The following is a 19,015-nucleotide window of genomic DNA, read 5'->3' on the forward strand; positions in this document are numbered from 1 at the left end:
TTAGAGTGCCATCTCTTCTTTGTACCAGGTAAACATGAGCCCACTAGTTCTCACAGTAGCTGGAAGAGTGATGATTAAATAGAGACTCGAGGTTGATAAGTGACCCTAGGTCAAAGGGAAAGTTGATGTTAGAATCAAGATTGTGACTTGACTCTTTGTATTCACAGTTAATGAACTTTAGAATTATGTGCTTACTATTCTGTAATTTGGAATGTCTAAATATTTTTATTAAAAATGTATAATGTATTTCCTGCCTAAATTTATGTGCAGGAGGCACTTACATGCAATTTATTGCCTGTGTTCTAAATACTGGATCATCTAATAATGATTGATTGAGTTTTCCATGTATCTGGCCTAGAACTAAGCCCTAGGGAGACAGTGATAGGCAAAGAGACATGTAGCTCTCTCTTAGTTTATGGCCTACTGGGGGAGACAAAGGTTAAACAATTCCACAAATTCATATATAATCACTAAGTGTGATGAAAGTGAATGAATAGCACAGAGCCATATGAGAGACAATCCAGGGAGAACTAACTTAGATCGGAGTGTCAGGAAAGGCCTCTTCGAGTAAGTGACAGACTGTTTTGACAGACTATTTCTGTCACAGAAAGCAAAGACTCAGAATTATATTTCCATGCTCTGGCTTAGAAAAGTAAAATGATAGCAGAGTTTGTTCCTCTTTCCACAATGCTCCCAGAACATGCTGAATATTTTATTTGCCCATCCATTCATCTGCTCATTCAGTTATCCACTCAAAGTATATTTATTGAGCACTTACTAAGTGCCAGGAACTACTCTTCCCACCTCATCTATAGACAAGATTTCCAACCTGAGAGAACTTTCATTTTGAGTGCCTGTGAGGGGCAGGCAGAGGAGAGGGTGGGAGAATAGAGTAGACAGACTGTCAGCGTCCAGACAAATACAAGGTCTGTCCAGAAGGGATCCAGCAATATAGTATGAAAGACAGAAATATTTATTGAAGAAAATACATTGTCCTATGTCATTGTACATAGGACAATGACACCTTAGTCCCCTTCAAAGTAGGCACTTTGGGACCTCATACAGTTCTCTCAATTGCCATCAGCTGCCCCCTCATATTTTCATGAATCTCATCAACAGTCTGAAATCTCTTCCCTTTCAAAGGTGATTTTAGTTTTGTGAAAAGCCAGAAGTTACAGGATGCCAAGTCTAGACTGTGGGGAGCTGAGTCACCTGCATAATTTGATGTTTTCCCAAAAAACTCTACTGTGCAGGAGATGTGATGTATGAGTGGGCACATAGTCATGATGAAGCTGCCAGTCACCATTTGCCCATAGCTATAGACTTCTGAATCATCTGCATAGTTTCCATGGAGGAATGTTCAAGCTTAATGCAAAATTTGATGCAGGGCTGTTGCTCTACTTGCTCAGTAATCTTGAATGCAATGGCCACACAGCACACATGCTCTTTCAACAGCATCTTCCACCCCCACTGAGTAGTACAGTACAATTGTCGTTGTTCATGCACGTGCATTCCAGTCCACTCTCTCCTTGGATGCAAGGTTACATGGATGTAGTGCAAACTGTTCTCATTATATTACCAATGGCTGGACTTTTTCTGGACCAACCTCGTATATAAATTCAGATGGTGTAAGTGCAATGTGTAAAATAAAATGTGGCAGGGCACCTACTGATATAAAATTTTGTGAGACCTAGATTTTAATGATGGAGCCAGTCGTATAAGAGTTGGAGCAGGGGAGAAAGGAGCCTCTATAGCAGAGGAAAAAGTCACAACGTCCCTTGGTAAAGAGCTTCGTGTGTGAAGAGGGCAGGGAGAAGGCCAGGGTGTTCTGAAGTGAAATCGAACTGGCAGTGCCCAGTGCTGAGGCCATGTAAGGAGTTTGGGTTTTATTCCTTGAGGGCACACAATTTGAGGGTTAGAAGAAGGCAGTGATACCATTTGATTTATGCTTTGAAAGCATCATTCTGGCTGTGGTGTCTACAGAGGAGTGAGTTGGGGCACTAATAGGAGCAGGAGACTGGGAGACTGTTGGAGTCCAGGCATGTGTTGCAGCACATGGACTTGGACAGGCGGCAGGCGGCAGGGGAGAGGGATACCTATGATAATTCTTCGAGTGTATTGTAATGGTCTGTTGTTATTGATTGACTCATTCATTTTAATTGTTTACAGAGTATGTATTATGTTCTGGGCACTGTTTTAGTGTTTGGCCAGGAGGGGGAGGCATAGATTTCTGAGAAAACACTAAATATGCGGAGCGTACATTCTGGAGGAGGAGAAAGACAAACAAATATACAGTATATTTGGTATTAGTGAGAAGCTTGATGAAAATGTGTCAAGATAGGGAAGTGAAAGTGAGACAGTGTGCTAGACCATCTGGGTGGGCAGGGCGGGCCTTTGTTGGGAGGTCACATCTGAGCAGAGAGCAATAACCCACATGGCACACAGTAGGTTCTCAGAACCCGTTTAGTGGACTTGTGCACAGCTGGCCAAGAGCTGCTCAGAGAGAACATCTTAGATCGTAATTCCAAAGTCAGAAACTCAGTTTTTATCAGAAGAGTTAATTTATTCCTTTCCTTTAATTCATTGGTTCCCTGGAGATTGTTATGTGTTTTTAAGATCATTCACTGCTTGGCACTGAGTTGGGGGCGTGAGTGAACTGGATTGTGGGAAAGCTAGCTTAAAACTTGGGGAACCACTGCCAAGTCAGCAGGGGGAGCATCCCAGAACTTGTGCTGCAAATCAAAGGGGACCCAGGACTGGATTTTAGGAATTCATGTTTCCACACACTTTCTGCGAATTGCTCTGCCGCATAACGGAGGGGAGTGTGGGTAGAGCTGAGAGAACATCAGGAGAGAGAAAGCTGCTATAGGCTGCACAGTGCATCCCTGCTGGTGCACCTCGACTGGTCAGCACCCACCCCTGTGGTGGGAAATGTGGGGAATGAACGGTCCTTGGGTCAGGCAGACCCTTTCACATCAGCCAGGGACTGTCTTGTGTAAAGGAGGACGAGACTAGAAGCCACGCCGATAGAAGTTCCAAGTGCTGGGAAAGTCACAGAAATGAGCAAATTCTGAATATTTTAAAGTTGTAATTCTAACCTTGAAAACAAAAGGAAGATAGAAGTGAATTGTCTTACATTTTATAGTTTGAAAAATAAACCCGTCAGTGAAATAAACCCATTCTCTAGCTGTGAGGTCACCTCATGTAGAATCGAGGAATTCTCTAGTGGGAAAGCTGCAAAATCAGAGAACTATTTGAAAGTTAAAGCCAAAGACTAAATCACATTGTCTTTTGTTGTTCTTATTACCATGTGGCTAGTATATCTTGTGATCAGTAATTTACCAATTCAAATATTAAAATTGTTAAGGTTTTGGTAAAAGAAAAACCCACATGATTATCCACATATCACAAAGTCACGGTGAAGCAAGAAAAATTGTACGTGCCCCTCAGTCTCCACTTACCTGGTGGAGAAACTGAATCCAGTGTGCATGAAAGGGCTTCTTACGCTCGCTCTCCCAACACATGCAAGCGAGAGAGAGAAACAGCAGCCTGAGTCATGTCTAGTTCTTGCTCTTCAGCTCTCTCTCTCAGGGGCACCGCACAGACACACCTGGCCAGTGCTGCTCCATCGGGCAAAACCCTCACAGAATTATTTTCAACTTGATGTTTTATGGCATGTTGTCATGGGGGCAGAAACGGGTTTCTGTAGTGATGGAAGGAGCCTGAGTTGACTGGATCTTGTTGGATATTGTCTTAGGAACTATTTAAAAATCCCAATTTCAGTAGGGTGAGGGACTCTTTTTTAAAGATTTTATTTATTTATTTTCTTAGATAGGGGAAGGGAAGGAGAAAGAGAAAGAAACATCAATGTGTGGTTGCCTCTCGCATGCCCCAAACTGGGGACCTGGCCTGCAACCCAGGCATGTGCCCTGACTAGGAATCGAACCAGCAACCCTTTGGTTCACAGGCCCATGCTCAGTTCACTGAACTATAACCAGCCAGGGCTGAAGGGCTCTTTTTAGTTGTTTGTTTGAGCTAAAGGCTAGCTGCTCCTATCAGACAAGCTGAGATGTGTGTGAGGCAGAAGGCAGGACAATGGCTTAAGTATCACTGGGGCCTTCTGGCACAGCGCATGATGTAAGATTTGGTTGCTTCGTGGTTCCTTCCACTTCAAGATAAAGCTGTACTTTGTCACTTCCCAATGGCTTTTTGTAGGGAACCATACTATATAATAGCTTTTTCTAGAGGCCTGGTGGAAGGGAGCTCCAGTGTAGCAGAGAAATCGGACCTGGGTCATCTTGAGAAAGTGAATTCCTTTATCTGTAAAGTGAGATAATAAAAACTGCCCAGAAGTTTGTTAAATATTTTTGTTAATGGGTATTTAGTGCATAAATTTGGTAAATATTTGTATTAGAGGGTATTTAGCACGTAATGGGTACTCAATAATATTGTTTTATCAACTGGCATAGCTGTATGAGATGACAAACTCCCTTATTCACTGTGGTCCCAAGTAGCAATGACTCTGTGTTTCCAGGTTATTAGTAACATGTGGAAGTTACTAATAACTAAGTCTGCAAAAGGAAAGGAATATCCCCCTCTTCATTCCTTTGTCCTTCTCTCTCTCCCCTCCCTCTATGCATACACACTCACACACACGTGTATATATATATACGTACACACATACATATATACATATATATGAATATATACCTGTACATACATAAATATGTAAGTGTATAATTTATGTATTTGTATATAATTTGTTGTATATTTGTTTTTTAGTAACACTTTGATGAATCAACATTTTTTAAAAAAGCATAAGTATTTAAATTATTTCTAGTCTTATGATGAGAAAACAGTTATTCTCTTGCTCTCAGTTTTAGTTCTTACAAAGTGCCTGGTGATTAGTCATCAATCAGAAATTGAATGCATGAGTAACGGTTACTAGCGCCACACTGTACGCAGTCACTGGGGTCAAATAGTCTTTCTTGATGCTCCACAACCACCCTTTGCAGTGCCACTACCATAAATGCAGTAAATCAGAACTTCCTGAGTATTCAACAAGAGACTTAAAAAAAAAAGATTTCATTTATTTATTTTCAGAGAAAGAGAGGGAGAGAAACATCACTGTGTGGTTGCCTCTCATGCATCCCAAGCCGGGGATCTTTCCAGCAACCCAGGCATGTTCCCCGACTGGGAATTGAACTGGCAACCCTTCGGTTTGCAGGCTGGCACTCAATCCACTGAGCCACACCAGCCAGGGCAACAAGAGACTTTTTTAAATTTTATAAATCCCCAGGCATTCCATTCCAGGACAGGGCTTCTGCTTCTCCCTTGTTACAGCCCTTTTGTGGTTAAGAATTTCCCGAGAGCTGTAAAAACCATGGTGCCAAGATCCAAAGTTTCTCATTCACGAGGTTCCATTCTAGTCCTTAAATGTTCCACAGCATCTCTGAACATTCCAATAGTCTTGATAGAATGGTTACTCCTTTCATTCAAGGCTTTTAAAGTCTTAAAATCTTGGGATGAATAGGCTTGGTTGAAAATAGACTGGAATCTAAGGGCTGGCTGATAGTTTTTGAGTCTCCACAATAACCATATTATCTATTTCTCATGCCAGGCAGTTTATGGCTTTGTAAGAAAAATTCAGGGAAGGAAAGGAAAGAAAAAACCCAACTGTGGTAGCAGTTAATGCAATAAATAAATGAGAACTGTATATTTAAATTGCAGTTGGAATAGAAAATTAAATTATGCAAAAAGTGTTACAGATTTGGACATGTTTTCATTCTGTTAATAAATCTATGCATAATTCATTTTTTGTAGTCTATGACAAAATAGCATGAATAACTTCATTTATAAGGCTGTGAATTTTGCTATTCTTAATTGGGTGATAGCTAAAACAATGTAAGTGCTTCTGAATGACTGAATATATAAATGTTTAAAGTGAGCAGTTATGATCGGTTTCTAGGCAGATTTGTTTATTTAATATTACTACATTTATTTTCAGATACTAGTATAGTACAAATGTTGCATAAAGATTACATTCAATATGGTGTGTTGGATATGATTTTAAGAAATAGATGTTATCTCTTTGCTCTTAGAGAAAGCACTCTGATACTCATTAAATGAATACTGTACGTCAGGCACTCTCCCAGTTACTTTATGAACATTACCATTTCATTCTCATCGTAGGTGTAGAGGCAGGTACATTAGCCCCACTTAACCAGGGAGGAGACAGGCTCAGACAAGTCGGAGTTAGTCCACGTTCCGTAGGTGGTTGGTGGCAGAGCAGTGGCTCTGAGCCAGTTTCTAGAACTCGTATTTTTTCCATTACCCACAGCTTCACTCATTACACTGGTATGGGTAGCACCTGAGCGTCTGAGCGCCAAGGCTCTCTTATATAGAGGGGGTGTCTGTAGCAGTGGCCATGCAGTAGTTGAAGTCAGCACAGCTGTTCTTGAGCACTTACAGGAGCCACCACTGTATGGCCATTACGTGGCTCCTCAGGAGCCATACTTGGGCCAGTGACAGAAACTGCTGAAAGTTAACCTCACCTTCCTGATGAGGAGCCCACTTGGCAGATATACGGTATTTATTTTGAGTGGCATGTGGGACAAGAGGCAGCCACCAAAGGTGTGATCATCTCGATGGCTGCCTTGCAGGAACGTGGACGTGTGGCCTTGATCTGCTAGGGTCTTTGTTGCTCTGGATTTGTAATCCACAGAGACCATTGCAGTCACCCACAGATGAGTAAATACTGGAGATTTACAAGCACAGTGTATGTCTGTTCAAATGATGATACCTATTCATTCACAGTGAAGGATACCTATTCATTCACAGTGAATGATACCTATTCATTCACAATTAGGAAGGTATTTCTTGATTAACTAATCAAACTGAGCTGTACTATTCCTCATGCAATATAGATACTGATTCTTCAAAAAGTGCAGGAGGGAGGTCAGGGACTTCCTCTGCTTTTTGCAGGCTGTGTGACTTTGGACAAAGCTGAATTTCTGAGCCTCCTTTTTTCCTTACAATGGGGTGATAACAGTACCTGTCTCACAGGGATAGGAAGGCTGAGTGACACAATTTTATAGAATACCTGGTAATAATTAACTACTCAGCAATTCTCCTCCTCCTCCTCCTTTTCCTCTTGCCTCTTCCTCCTCCTTCTCCTCCCCCTTTCTCTGCCACTAGGAAGAGTTAATCATAGGTATTAAAATGAACAGAAGTAGAATCAGCACAATACGCCCACCTTTGGCCCCTGCCCCCTTTATCGAATGCCTAGGTAATGATTTGTGTTTGACTAGGAATCACTCGGGAGTTCAGTCAGCCCATAATAAGGGTCTAATCTTCTGCCACTCAGGGAAATGATCGCCAATCTAAGTCCACTGTAGGATCCAGCGACAACTCATCTCCTCAGCCCCCAAAGAGGAAAGGGAAAAAAGAGGATGTGAATCCAGAAAAACCCACAAAAGGGAAACAAAATCTGAAGTTAAAGAATTCACCACAAACAGTTCCAAACAGTGGTAAGTTTGTTGTTATGATTATATCATTTTTATTGTTTATTAGTCTCTTAAGGTTGTGATACAATTTTAATGCTTAGTAGGTCCACTTTTTCCCTGGGCGCACAGGAGATACTCCTAATTGTTGTCATACATGAGAGTTTTCACAGAAGACTGTGTGTATGAGAGGTGCTATAAATAGAAATTATAAATTTCTATTTATAATTAGAGGTTGTGCTACAAAGACACATATTTTGAGGTAAAATATTTTTAGTGGTGGTCTCATAAAACAAGGTATATATTACCATTCTGTGCTCCACTGAAATTGCTTTATTAACATTTTTACCAGCTGCTACTGACATTGGTTGTAGACCATTCTGCATGGTGTGGGCTCCGCTCCCACCTGGAGATGCACAGGACCCACGCCCACAGATAGGTTCTCCCTATCTGTGGAATCAGGTCTGCATTGTATCTAGACTGCTATGAGACTTGCTTATGCTAAAAAACTCCCTCACCCAGAATTGAGACAGTAAGTGCTTACTGTAACTTCCTAAAATCATTGCTAAAACTCCCCAGTATGGAGTGTAACTGGTTCAACCACTTTTCCCTTTTCATTTGCAAATATCCTTCTTCTGTGATGTGATTAGTGGCATCTGCTCCTTTATTTTCTGTAAAAGGCAATCACCTAAAGGGAACCTGTGCCTGGTAAATGAGGACCATCAGGTAAATGTGCCCAGAAAAGAAATAAAGGCCAGACACAGCAAGGACAGTGCCATGGCATCCCTTTTCCTCCGCAGGACTCGCTAGTCCATGTGAATTTCTCGTGCCTCATCCACAATGTGGCAGACCCACCCGCAGGGTCTGCATCAATTGGTCTCTTACTTGCGTGTCTACAGTCCTGATGTACATTCATTATAAATTACCTTTTAGTCACAGATCACTTTCCAAAAAAGTGTTTTACTAGTTTTGCTGATACCCAAGAGAATACTACACATACACAAAACTTTACCAATAAACAACATGTACCAAAGTTAGTTATATATCTTGCATTACCAGGTGAAAGCTGGTCTAAAATGGGTTTTAAAGAATTGTATTAATGGATTTCAGGAGAAATGTGTGATGAGCTAAGGACATATGCCATCAGAATTGTGAATTTTCCCGTTAGTCTTTTGTGAACACAGGCTCTTTGGGGTTTCAGTCCACGTGGGTTCTTGGTGAGGCGAGCACACGGCAGAGGAGTGATGCTCCAGGCGTGGAGGACTGGCGGGGGGGGGGGTGCCCAGTGCCATCACTGCTCCTCCTTTCTCCTGGGACCCGCTCACACATCAGGCAGAGGGACATCCTGGGGCGCCTAGGAAGAGAGTGGATGGGTTGGGGTTTCAGACTGATGGCCAGAGCTCCATTTTCTTGCCTGGGAGCTCAGCTCATTTCAGGGTCTATATGAAGATTCACATTAAATTACAGGTAAGATGTGGGCTTCACACCTGAAGAGACAGCATGAATTCATGTGTGGGTTTAGAGGATGCCGCACAGATGAGTGAAGAGATGGAAGAAAAATGGGTTGAGGCTAAGTTAAAAGAACAGGCAAATGAATGAGCCAATTACACAGAGAACAAAAGAATAGAGGGAGTTTAAATCTTCAAAGACCAACGTGGTGGAGATTAGCTGGAAGTTGAGAGGCTTCGATTCTTGCCCTCCTTCTGCTGTTGACCCTGCGCAAGTCCCCTTTTTGGGTCCCATTAGCCAACTGAAAAATGTGGGTTCACAGTAAGATTTATCTGTCAAGTTTATCTTCAAGTGAAATCCTTCTCAGTGACCATGAAGCAGGGCGGCCAGGGTGAGATGCAGTGAACAAATGTTTATCGAATGCAGACACTGAATGAGAAACAGCCAGCCTCTAAGAACATGCCATGCCTTGAACATTGGAGTGTTTAGTTTAATCAATACATACTAGACTGTGAAGCTCCCAAGGCCATGGACTTTGTCGTACTAGTTTTTTTTAATCCCCAACAATTTGCACAGATCTGACAGATAGAAGACACTTCATAAATGTTGAGGAATGAATGAAGTTACAAAATAGAGAAGTCTCTGTAGTACTTTAAAATGGACTGAGAGACAGGGCCTATTTTAAACTTTTCATGAATCAGTTTTTATTAAAGGCTTTTTAAAAAAGTAAAAATTACTTCCTTATCTTCTGTTAGGCTCGTATTGGTTTTAGGAAATCCTAACTTCTATTTCTCATATATTTTTAAAGGTATTTAGATTTAGTGGGTGTCTCTTAGAAGGAAGAAAACCCTCATCCTGTCAGATGGAGAAACCTGGGAACATGAGAGACTCTATCAATAGTTCCCTTTTTCACGAGAAAGTAACCTTTATTCGAAAGTTGGATTGTCAGTATATTTGCTTTTGTGGAAATTCAGTTTTCAATAAAAATTGTATTTTGGGGGATGAAAATAACAACAATATGTTGAAGGTTGAAGCAAGTCTTATGTTAAAAGTGCTAAGAAAGGCTAGAAGCCTTCAGCTATTTTTTTTCCTGTTTTTAGAGAATTCTGCAGTTTTAGGTGATTGACCATTTTAAATGTGTATTTTTTAAATTTAATTTATGTATCTTTAGAGGGGAAGGAGAGAAATATCAATGTATGGTTGCCTCTCGTGAGTCCCCTACTGGGGACTGGCTGCAACCCAGGCATGTGCCCTGACTGGGAATTGAACCGTGATCGTGTGGTTCGCAGGCCCGCGCTCAATCCACTGAGCTACACCAGCCAGGGCTAAATGTGTCTTTTCTTTTTTTTTTTTTTTAAGATTTTATTTATTTATTTATCTTTAGAGGGGAAGGAGAAGGAGAGAAACATCAATGTATGGTTGCCTTTTGTGGGTCCCCTGCTGGGAGTTGGCCTGCAGGGAACCGGCCTGCAACCCAGGCATGTACCCTGACTAGGAACTGAACTGGGATCCTCTGGTTCGCAGGCCCGCACTCAATCCACTGAGCTATACCAGCTGGGGCTTTAAATGTGTATTTTCTAATGTAGTTTTATAAAGTGCAAATGACGGGTTTATAAGTGCTGTATCTGATGGTCACATAGGACAACTGCTGATGTCTTTCAAATGAAGATGTAAGGGACTGAATATTTTATTAAACATACTGGGGTGACAGTGGTTAATAAGATTACACATTTGGACTGTTTGGTGTTGAGTTGTATGAGTTCTTTACATATTTTGGATATTAACCCCTAGTCAGACCTATTTTTTGCAAATATCTCTCATTCAGTTGGTTGTCTCTTTGTTTTGTTGGCTATTGCTTTTGCTGTGTAGAAGCTTTTTTAGTTTGATATTGTCTCATTCATTTATTTTTGCCTTTCACTTCCTGTGCCTTTGGAGTAAAATTCGTAAAATCTTAGTATGTGTGTCTTCCTTTATGTATTGGGTTGGCCAAAAAGTCTGTGTGTTTTTTTCCCCATAAAATAAAAGACATATTTTTCATTTTATTTACCCATAACTTTATCAATTTGGATATTTTGATTATGTTGGCTCTTGCTATTGGCTTCTAGTGGGTAGAAGCCAGAGATACTGATAAACATCGTCCCATGTAGAAGACAGCCCCACAGCAAAGAATTATTTGGCCAAAATGTCAGTGGTACGAAGATATTTCGCAAACCACCTTTGACACATTTGATCAGTCACAGCACCTTCTCCATAAACTGCACAAATCTTTTGTTGCATTTCAGTTGTGTTTTCACCTTTCTTGAAATAATAAAACATAATACACCAAAAGTGTTCCATATCTTCTTCTATTTCAATATTAAAAGGGCTGCACAAAAATTCACCAATTTAGATAAGCTTTTTAAAATGTATACAATATGACAGTTGTCACAATATAATGTAACAAAATTGTTTCAAATGAAGTTGAAGACAGCTAAGCACCACTAGAGCCATTGCACAGAAAAAATGTAACAGACTTTTTGGCCAACCCAGTAATTTACTGTTTCAGGTCTTATGTTTAGATCTTTGATCCATTTTGAATTAATTTTAGTTCATGGGGACTAAATGTAATCTAGTTTCATTCTTTTGCATGTGGCTTTCAATTTTCCCAGCATTATTTATAGAAAAAACTTTTTTTTCTCTATTGAGTGTTTTGGCTCTTCAAAAATTATTTGTCCATATACATGTGGTTTTATTTCTGAGCTCTCAATTCTGTTCCATTAGTCTGTGTGTCTGGTTTTCTGCCAGCATCATGCTGTTCTCATTGGTCTGTAGTATAATTTGAAGTCAGGTACTGTGATACCTCTGGCTTGTTCTTTTTTCTCAGGATTGCTTTGGCTATTTGGGGTCTTTTGTGCTTCCATAAAAATGCCATAACTTTTTGGTTCTATTTGTTTAAAAAATGACATTGGTGTTTTGATGGGTGTTGTGTTAAATCTGTATATGGCTTAGGGTGAGATGGCCATTTTAAGTATGTTGATTCTTCTAATCCATGAACACAGAATATCTTTCCATTTCATTGTGTCTTTTTTCAATGTATTTCAATGATGCTTTGTAGTTTTGGGTATATAGATTGTTTACATCTTTTGTTAAGTTTATTCCTTGCTAGTTTACTATTTTGGTTGCAAAAATTGTTTGTTTTTAATTTCTTTTTCTGAAATTTCATTGTTAGCGTATAGGAATGCAGTGGATGTTTGCACATTGATTTTGTATCCTGAAATTTTACCGTGTTTGTTTATCATTTCTAATAAATTTTGATGGCATCTTTAAGGTTTTCTCTATATAAAATCACATCACCTGCAAAAAGTGACACTTTTACTCTTTCATTCCCAAATTGGATGACTTTTATTTCTTTCTTTTGCCCAATTGCCCCAACTAGAACTTCCAGAACTATGTTGACTAAGAGTGATGAGAGTGGATATTCTTGATTCGTTCCTGATTTTGGAGGAAAAGCTTTTGGTTTTCCACCACCGAGTATGATATTAGCCGAGGGTTTGTGATATGTAGCCTTTATTAAGGTACTTGCCATCTTTACCCATTTCATTGTGTTTTTAAATTATACGTGGATGTTGTATCTTATCAAATGCTTTTTTCTGAATCTATTTATAATATATTTATCTATTATCTATTGATAATACGCTTTGTCCTTGGTTTTGTTAATATGCTGTATTACATTGATTGATTTGCTTATGTTGAACCACCCTTGTGCCCCCAGAATGAACCCCACTTGATCACGATATATTATTTTTTAAAATATGTTGTATTTGAATTGCTTGTATTTTGTTTAGGATTTTTGCATCTGTATTCATCAGAGAATTGAATGTATTCATTCATTTTTTTGGAGAGGTTGAGAAAGACAGGTATCATATCATCTTTGAATATTTGGTAGAATTCACTAGTAAAGCCATCTGGTCCTGGACTTTTACTTTTGGGGTAGGTTTTTGATAGTTGCTTCAATTCCCTCACTGTTGATCAGTCTATTTAGATTTCCTGATTCTTCATGATTCAGTCTAGGAAGGTTGTAAATTTCTAGGAACTTACCCATTTCTTCCAGGTTATCAAATTTGTCTTTCATATAGTCTTTCATAATATTGTAGTGTGATTTTTGTATACCTGTGATAACTGTGGTGGCTTCTCTTTCATCTCTGATTTTGTTTGAGTACTTTCTCTTTTTTTCCTTAGTGAGTCTAGCCAGGGGTTCAATCAATTTTGTTCATCTCTTCAAAGAATCAACTCTTATGTTATATTAATTTTTGTATCATCTTTTTGTCCTCTATTTCATTCAGTTTTGCTTTAATTTTTATTATTTTCTCCTACTAATTTTGGGTTGCTTTTGTTCTCCTTTTCCTAATTATTTAAGATGTAGTGTTAGGTTGTTTACTTGAGATTTCTCTTGTTTCTTGAGATAGGTCTGTAATGGTATAAATTTTACTCTTGTTACTGCTTTCACTGCATCCCAGAAGTTTCCATACAGCATGTTGTCATTCTCATTAGTCTTTACTCATGTATATCTTTTGACCTCACCCTTTGTTTCTTCTTTGATCCAGTCATTTTTAGTAGTATGTGATTTAAGCTCTACGTTTGTGTGGGTTTCCTTACTTTTTGCAGTTGATATCTAGTTTCAAAGCATTGTGCTCAGAGAATATGCTTGGTGTGATTTCAATCTTATTAAATTTTTTGAGGCTGGTATTGTGACCCAGCATATGGTCTGTCCATGAAAATAGTCCTTGTTCACTGGGAGAGAAGATATACTCTAATGTTATGAAATAAAATGCTCTATAAATGTCAATTATGTCCATTTAGTCTACTGTGTCATTTAAGGGCAATGTTTCTTTTTAAAAAAATATTTTATTTATTTATTTATTTTTAGAGAGGGGAAAGGGAAGGAGACAGAAAGAGAGAGAAACTTCAGTGTGTGGTTGCCCCTCAAGTTCCCCCTACCGGGGACCTGGTCTGCAACCCAGGCATGTGCCCTGACTGGGAATCGAACTGGTGACCCTTTGATTTGCAGGCCAGCACTCAATCCACTGAGCTATACCAGCCAGGGCCCAATATTTTTTTATTGATTTTCTGTTTGGATGATCTATCTAAAACTGTCAATGAAATATTTAGGTCCCCTACTTATTATAATTTTGTCAGTTTCTCCCTTTAGTTCTGTGAGCAAGTTGCTTTATGTATTTTGGTACTTCTCAATTGGGTGCATATATATTGAGAAGTGTTATGTCTTTTTTAAATTATATTTTATTGATTATGTTATTACAGTTGTCCCAATGTTTTAGTGTTATGTCTTTATCACTATAAAATTTTCATCTTTGTTTCTTGGTATCTTGAGATCTATTCTGTCATATGTAAGCATGGCTACATCTGTTATCTGTGGATGCTGTTTGCTTGGAGAATCATTTTCCACCCTTTCATGTAGAGTTTGTCTTTGCAGCTTAGATGTGTCTCCTGAAGGCAGCATGTTGTTGGATTTGGGGATTTTTTTTTATCCAATCTGCTACTCTGTCCCTTTTTATTGGTAAACTTAGTCTATTTACATTTAGGGTGATTATTGATGTATGACTATTTTCTGTAGCCATTTTATCTTTTGTTTTCTGGTAGCTGTGTGCCTCCATTGGGTTTTTCCTTTGTGTTTCTGTCTGTTGTTTTTATTTGGTGGCATTCCATATGTTTTTCCTCCTTTTTTAAGTTATGTGTCTCAGTTTTGGGTTTTTGTGTGTGGTTACCATTAGGTTGATGAAAAAGAAAGTTTCAGGTATACTGCAGTACTTTTTATTTTGAATGAATTTGATGTCTGTCCTCTGCAAATTCTGACCTTTACTCTCTCCCCTTTTATGTTTATATTGTCACAAATTATCCCTGTTTATGCTGTGAGTTTGTTGGTGATCTTACTCATAGTTTTGTGACATTTGATCTTTGTTTCAGATAGAACAACCTCCTGAGTATTTCCTGCAATGGAGGTCTTCTGGTGATCAATTCCCTCAGCTCTGTATATCTGGAAAAGTTTTTATTTCTCCTTTATATCTAAAGGATACTTTTGCTGGATATATTATTCTTGGCTGATAATTTTTCTCTTTTAGTGGTTTGAATATTTGGTTCTAGTCTCTTCTAGCTTGCAGTGTTTTTGCTGAGAAGTTTGATGATGACCTAATGGTCTTTTTCCTTTATGGGTTACTTCTTTTTCCAGGCTGTCTTGAGAATTCTTTTTTTGTCATTAATTTTTGACAATTTTAATACAATGCGCCTTGGAGAAGGCCTTTTTGGATTGAGGTAATTAGGTATTCTGTTTTCTTCTTGGATTTGAGGATCTCGTTCTTTCCGTAGGATTTGAAAGGTCTCATTAACTATGTGTTTGACTAGGCTATCTGTTCCTCTTGCCCTCTCTTCTTCTGGCGTGCCTATTATTCTTATGTTACTCTTTCTGCTGGAAGCAGATAGTTCTTGTAGAGTTGTTTCATTTTGTTTATACTGTAGCCTCTTTCTTCTCCCCTCTGCATCATTTCTGTATTTCTGTCTTAGATATCACTAATTCTTCACTCCATCTGGTCAGCTCTATTTTTTGTGCTTGCTAGTTCTGGATCTCTTTTGCTTAGTTCTTCAGCTCCAGAATTTCTGTATGGTTCTTTTTCAGAGTTTCAGTCTCTCTGGTAATATACTTGTTTTGTTCATTGATTTGTTCTCTGAGCTCATTAAATTTCCTGCCTGTGAGGTTTTTTTCATCTTGTTGAGGGGTGTTTTTTTTTTAGATTTTATTTATTTTTAGAGATTGGGGAAGGGTGGAGGAAAGAGAGGGAGAGAAACATCAATGTGTGGTTGCCTCTGAGCGCCCCTTCTGGGGACCTAGCCCACAAGCCAGGCTTTATGGCTTGGCTTCTCTGTCTGGAATGCTGACCATCAGATGGCCAAGGCCCTATCTCTGTGCTTTGCTTCTGCCCAGGTCAGTGGGCTCAGCCATAGCTCATACTGCCCACTTCTGCAGGAATGCTCACCAAATCTCTCTGCTCCTCCTGGCTGTAGGGAGTGCCAGCCACAACCCGATTCCTCCCCTCTCCAGGCTGAGCCCTGCCATAGCTCCCTGCTGCCGGGCTGCATCCATGAGAGGCTTGTTTCAGCTTTTCTCCCTGCGTGCCTCCCTGGTTTGTTCCCACCTGCCTGCCTTTAGATGTTTCAATGCATGGATCTCTGAGGTGTGTTTTGTGTGCTGAGCAGGGAATCCTTTGTTGAATTATAGCTGTTCAAATGATTGAAACTTCAAGGGGAGAGACCAAGTGAATCTCTCACACTGCCATTCTTTTCTAAATTTTTTTTCCAGTAAGAAGCTTATACTACTGATCCGAAGCACATGTAACAGTTTAGATGAAGCATTTGATAGTTATCTTGATAAAGAGAACACATTACCTAGGAAATTAATCTTGGCTTACAAAAATTTTTTTTCCAGAGAAAATAAAAAAATTGTACAGTTCACTAGATTAAAACATTATTTCATGAATTAAGGATATTAGCTTAAACCCATACTTTTGAAAACTGAGCTGTTTCTCATGATCAGATCTCCCTCCAGGAAGTCTTTGGCTGTAGAAATTTTCCAGGTTATAATATCAAAGATGTATCTCTCTCTCTTTTCCAATTCCTCCCATCCAAGTACTAACCAGGCCCGACCCTGCTTAGCTTCTGAGATCAGACGAGATCGGACACGCTCAGGGTGGTATGGCTGTAGGCTCTTTTCTGATTCCTAATTCAACCTTCATAGTCATTTATTATTGCAGTTTATTTTTGCTTTAATGTCAGTTATTTTAGCAATTAGAACCAAGTGTGTACTTTTGGATATTCATGTTTCTAGAGTCTCTTATTCTTTGGAAAGGTAAAAGCAATAATAACTGGAAGCAAAGTGAAAAGGAAGGGATGTGGTGAATCAAGAGAATGAGAAAAAACAAAAGAATTTAATATTGTATTGCATATTTAAAATGTGCTGAGAGAGTGGATCTTAAAAGTTCTCATCACAAGAAAAAATTTTTGTAATTATGTGTGGAGACAAATTTTAACTAGGTTTATTGTAATCATTTCACAGTGTATACAAATATTGAATTAAAATGCAAGAATTTGATTTTAGAGATGAAATAATTTGTCCCGCTTAATATGTTTCTAATATGGAATTAAGTAGCTTATCTAGTTTTATTTCAATGTGTTACATTTTAAACTTGGGGTGAATATGATTATTTCATAGCATATGTTAAAATGTGCAAAAATTGACCCACTATTCTTTACCTATATATTGTTCTCAAGTTAATTAGAAAAAAAGAGGCTTTTTAAAATTTTCATAGGCTCCCTTAACTGTTTTATAATTCAGCTTGTAGTTGTGCATTTTGCCCTGCTCTTTACTGTTGTCTACTGATGTCCCCGTACACAATGCTGTGTGAGTGAGCAGTGCTGGTGTTAGTCTGTAGATGGCAACCTGGGTTTATTTTATTTCTTTTGCCTTTTTTTTTTTTCCTTTTCTCCCTCCTCCTCGCCACGCCACCCCCACCCCCAGCCGGCTGTTTCTCTCTGTAATAGTAAAGCTTAATAATTCAAGCAAAGCAGTGACATATTTCTTCAGGGAGACAAATCTCATTTTCTTTTGGTCGCCAAGATGCAAAGTAAGATTGGTTGGTGATTGATGAAGTTGGGTGTGAAATGCATTTTTAGCGCTGCATTTAAATACCAGCTTAACTGGCCAGCCTATGTTTTTGTCATACTTTCCACTTCAGTACGGTGCCCTGGGGCATGTTTTAGAGGCTGTTAACTAGCTACACTCTCCACTATAAGCAAAGTAGTGATGGTATTGTTTTGAAATAGTATTTTGGAATTGACTATAGTCATTGATATTTTAAATATTTTCTTTGTGAAAAAATTTACTGTTTTTTAGTACCCTTAGAACACAGAAAGTATAGCGAATTTAGTGGTTCTTAGAAATATAAAGACTGCATAGAAAACAGCCTGGTCTGTGCTGTTATGGCTTATGTGATATTGATAATTATAAATACTTTTTAAAACCAGAGTATAAAATGTAAGCAAAACAAGACTTGTTTTCTTTTGAAGGGTGTGATTCTTTGCATGTGTAGTGCACACACACTACAATTCTTGACGTCGTTCCTGGCTTATTCCTAGCATCCATCTGTGATAGTTCCCAAGCAAGTTGTGTTGTTTAGACTCCTGATGAATGATAGGGAGCAGGTGCCATGCCTGGGAAGGATGTTGGAATATTATGACCTTGCTGGGTGACTGCCCTTGAGCAGTCATGCTCTGAATTTTCTGATAGCTACAACCTGCACATGGCCTGCTGCACCACATGGAGCATGAAGTATGACTGCAATCCACCCTCAGAGTCAGATCATGGGGCACTGAAACTCAGGCTTCTTTGGTTCAGCTGATGAACCAGCTCAGGCACTTGCATGGTTCCCAGTCACAAGGGCTTTGGAAGATGAAACAGGCAGCGAATTTCCAAATGTGCGCTCCCAAGTCTCACTCTCTAAGAAGGATTGTGTACTGGAAGGAAGTATATGAGAAAGCACTCAGGTGACTTCAGAAAGCAGGGCCCTGGTTTTGTTTAACAAGCTATGGTAAGATTTATGATTCTTTGGTGTCTGTTGCCACTACACTCACCCTAGGACAGAGAAATACAGGTTTTCTACTGCTTTTGTTGATCCTAACTTCTCATCACAGTGGCTGTGTTTATATGGGTCAAATTTAGTATTAGCATGTTAAAAATGCAATTTTATACCATGTTATGTGTATAATAAGCATTTTACCATGCTTCAGTGACCCTTGTTGGAATTACATACTGTACAACTAAATTTTAGTACAGCAAGGAATTATAGTCATTTCTTGAGGTTTTGTTATGGTATTGTAACTGTGTTGATAGAAGTTAGTTTAGTAATATATGCTTTGGTGCTCACTTTAGTACTGAGAGAATGAAGAATTAGAGGCTGTCTGAATCCCACTAAAGTGTTTATCTCAGCTGAGAGGAGTATGATACTAGTTAGCCCTTTCTA

The 19,015-nt window shown here is 39.1% G+C and overlaps 1 protein-coding gene across 2 annotated transcripts in view; it reads left to right on the plus strand.

Moving 5' to 3' along the window:
• Window positions 1-19,015, plus strand: part of DCDC2 (doublecortin domain containing 2) — a 166,384-nt gene that overhangs the window by 64,054 nt on the left and 83,315 nt on the right. For both annotated transcript variants that reach the window (XM_037037198.1, XM_037037199.1), the window contains exon 8: window positions 7,367-7,529. In XM_037037198.1, the coding sequence (XP_036893093.1) occupies window positions 7,367-7,529 (163 nt within the window). The remainder of the gene's footprint in view (window positions 1-7,366; window positions 7,530-19,015) is intronic.

Source organism: Sturnira hondurensis, unplaced genomic scaffold, assembly GCF_014824575.4.
Source record: "Sturnira hondurensis isolate 20B ecotype Veracruz unplaced genomic scaffold, ASM1482457v3 Scaffold0022910, whole genome shotgun sequence".
Classification (NCBI taxonomy): Eukaryota; Metazoa; Chordata; class Mammalia; order Chiroptera; family Phyllostomidae; genus Sturnira; species Sturnira hondurensis.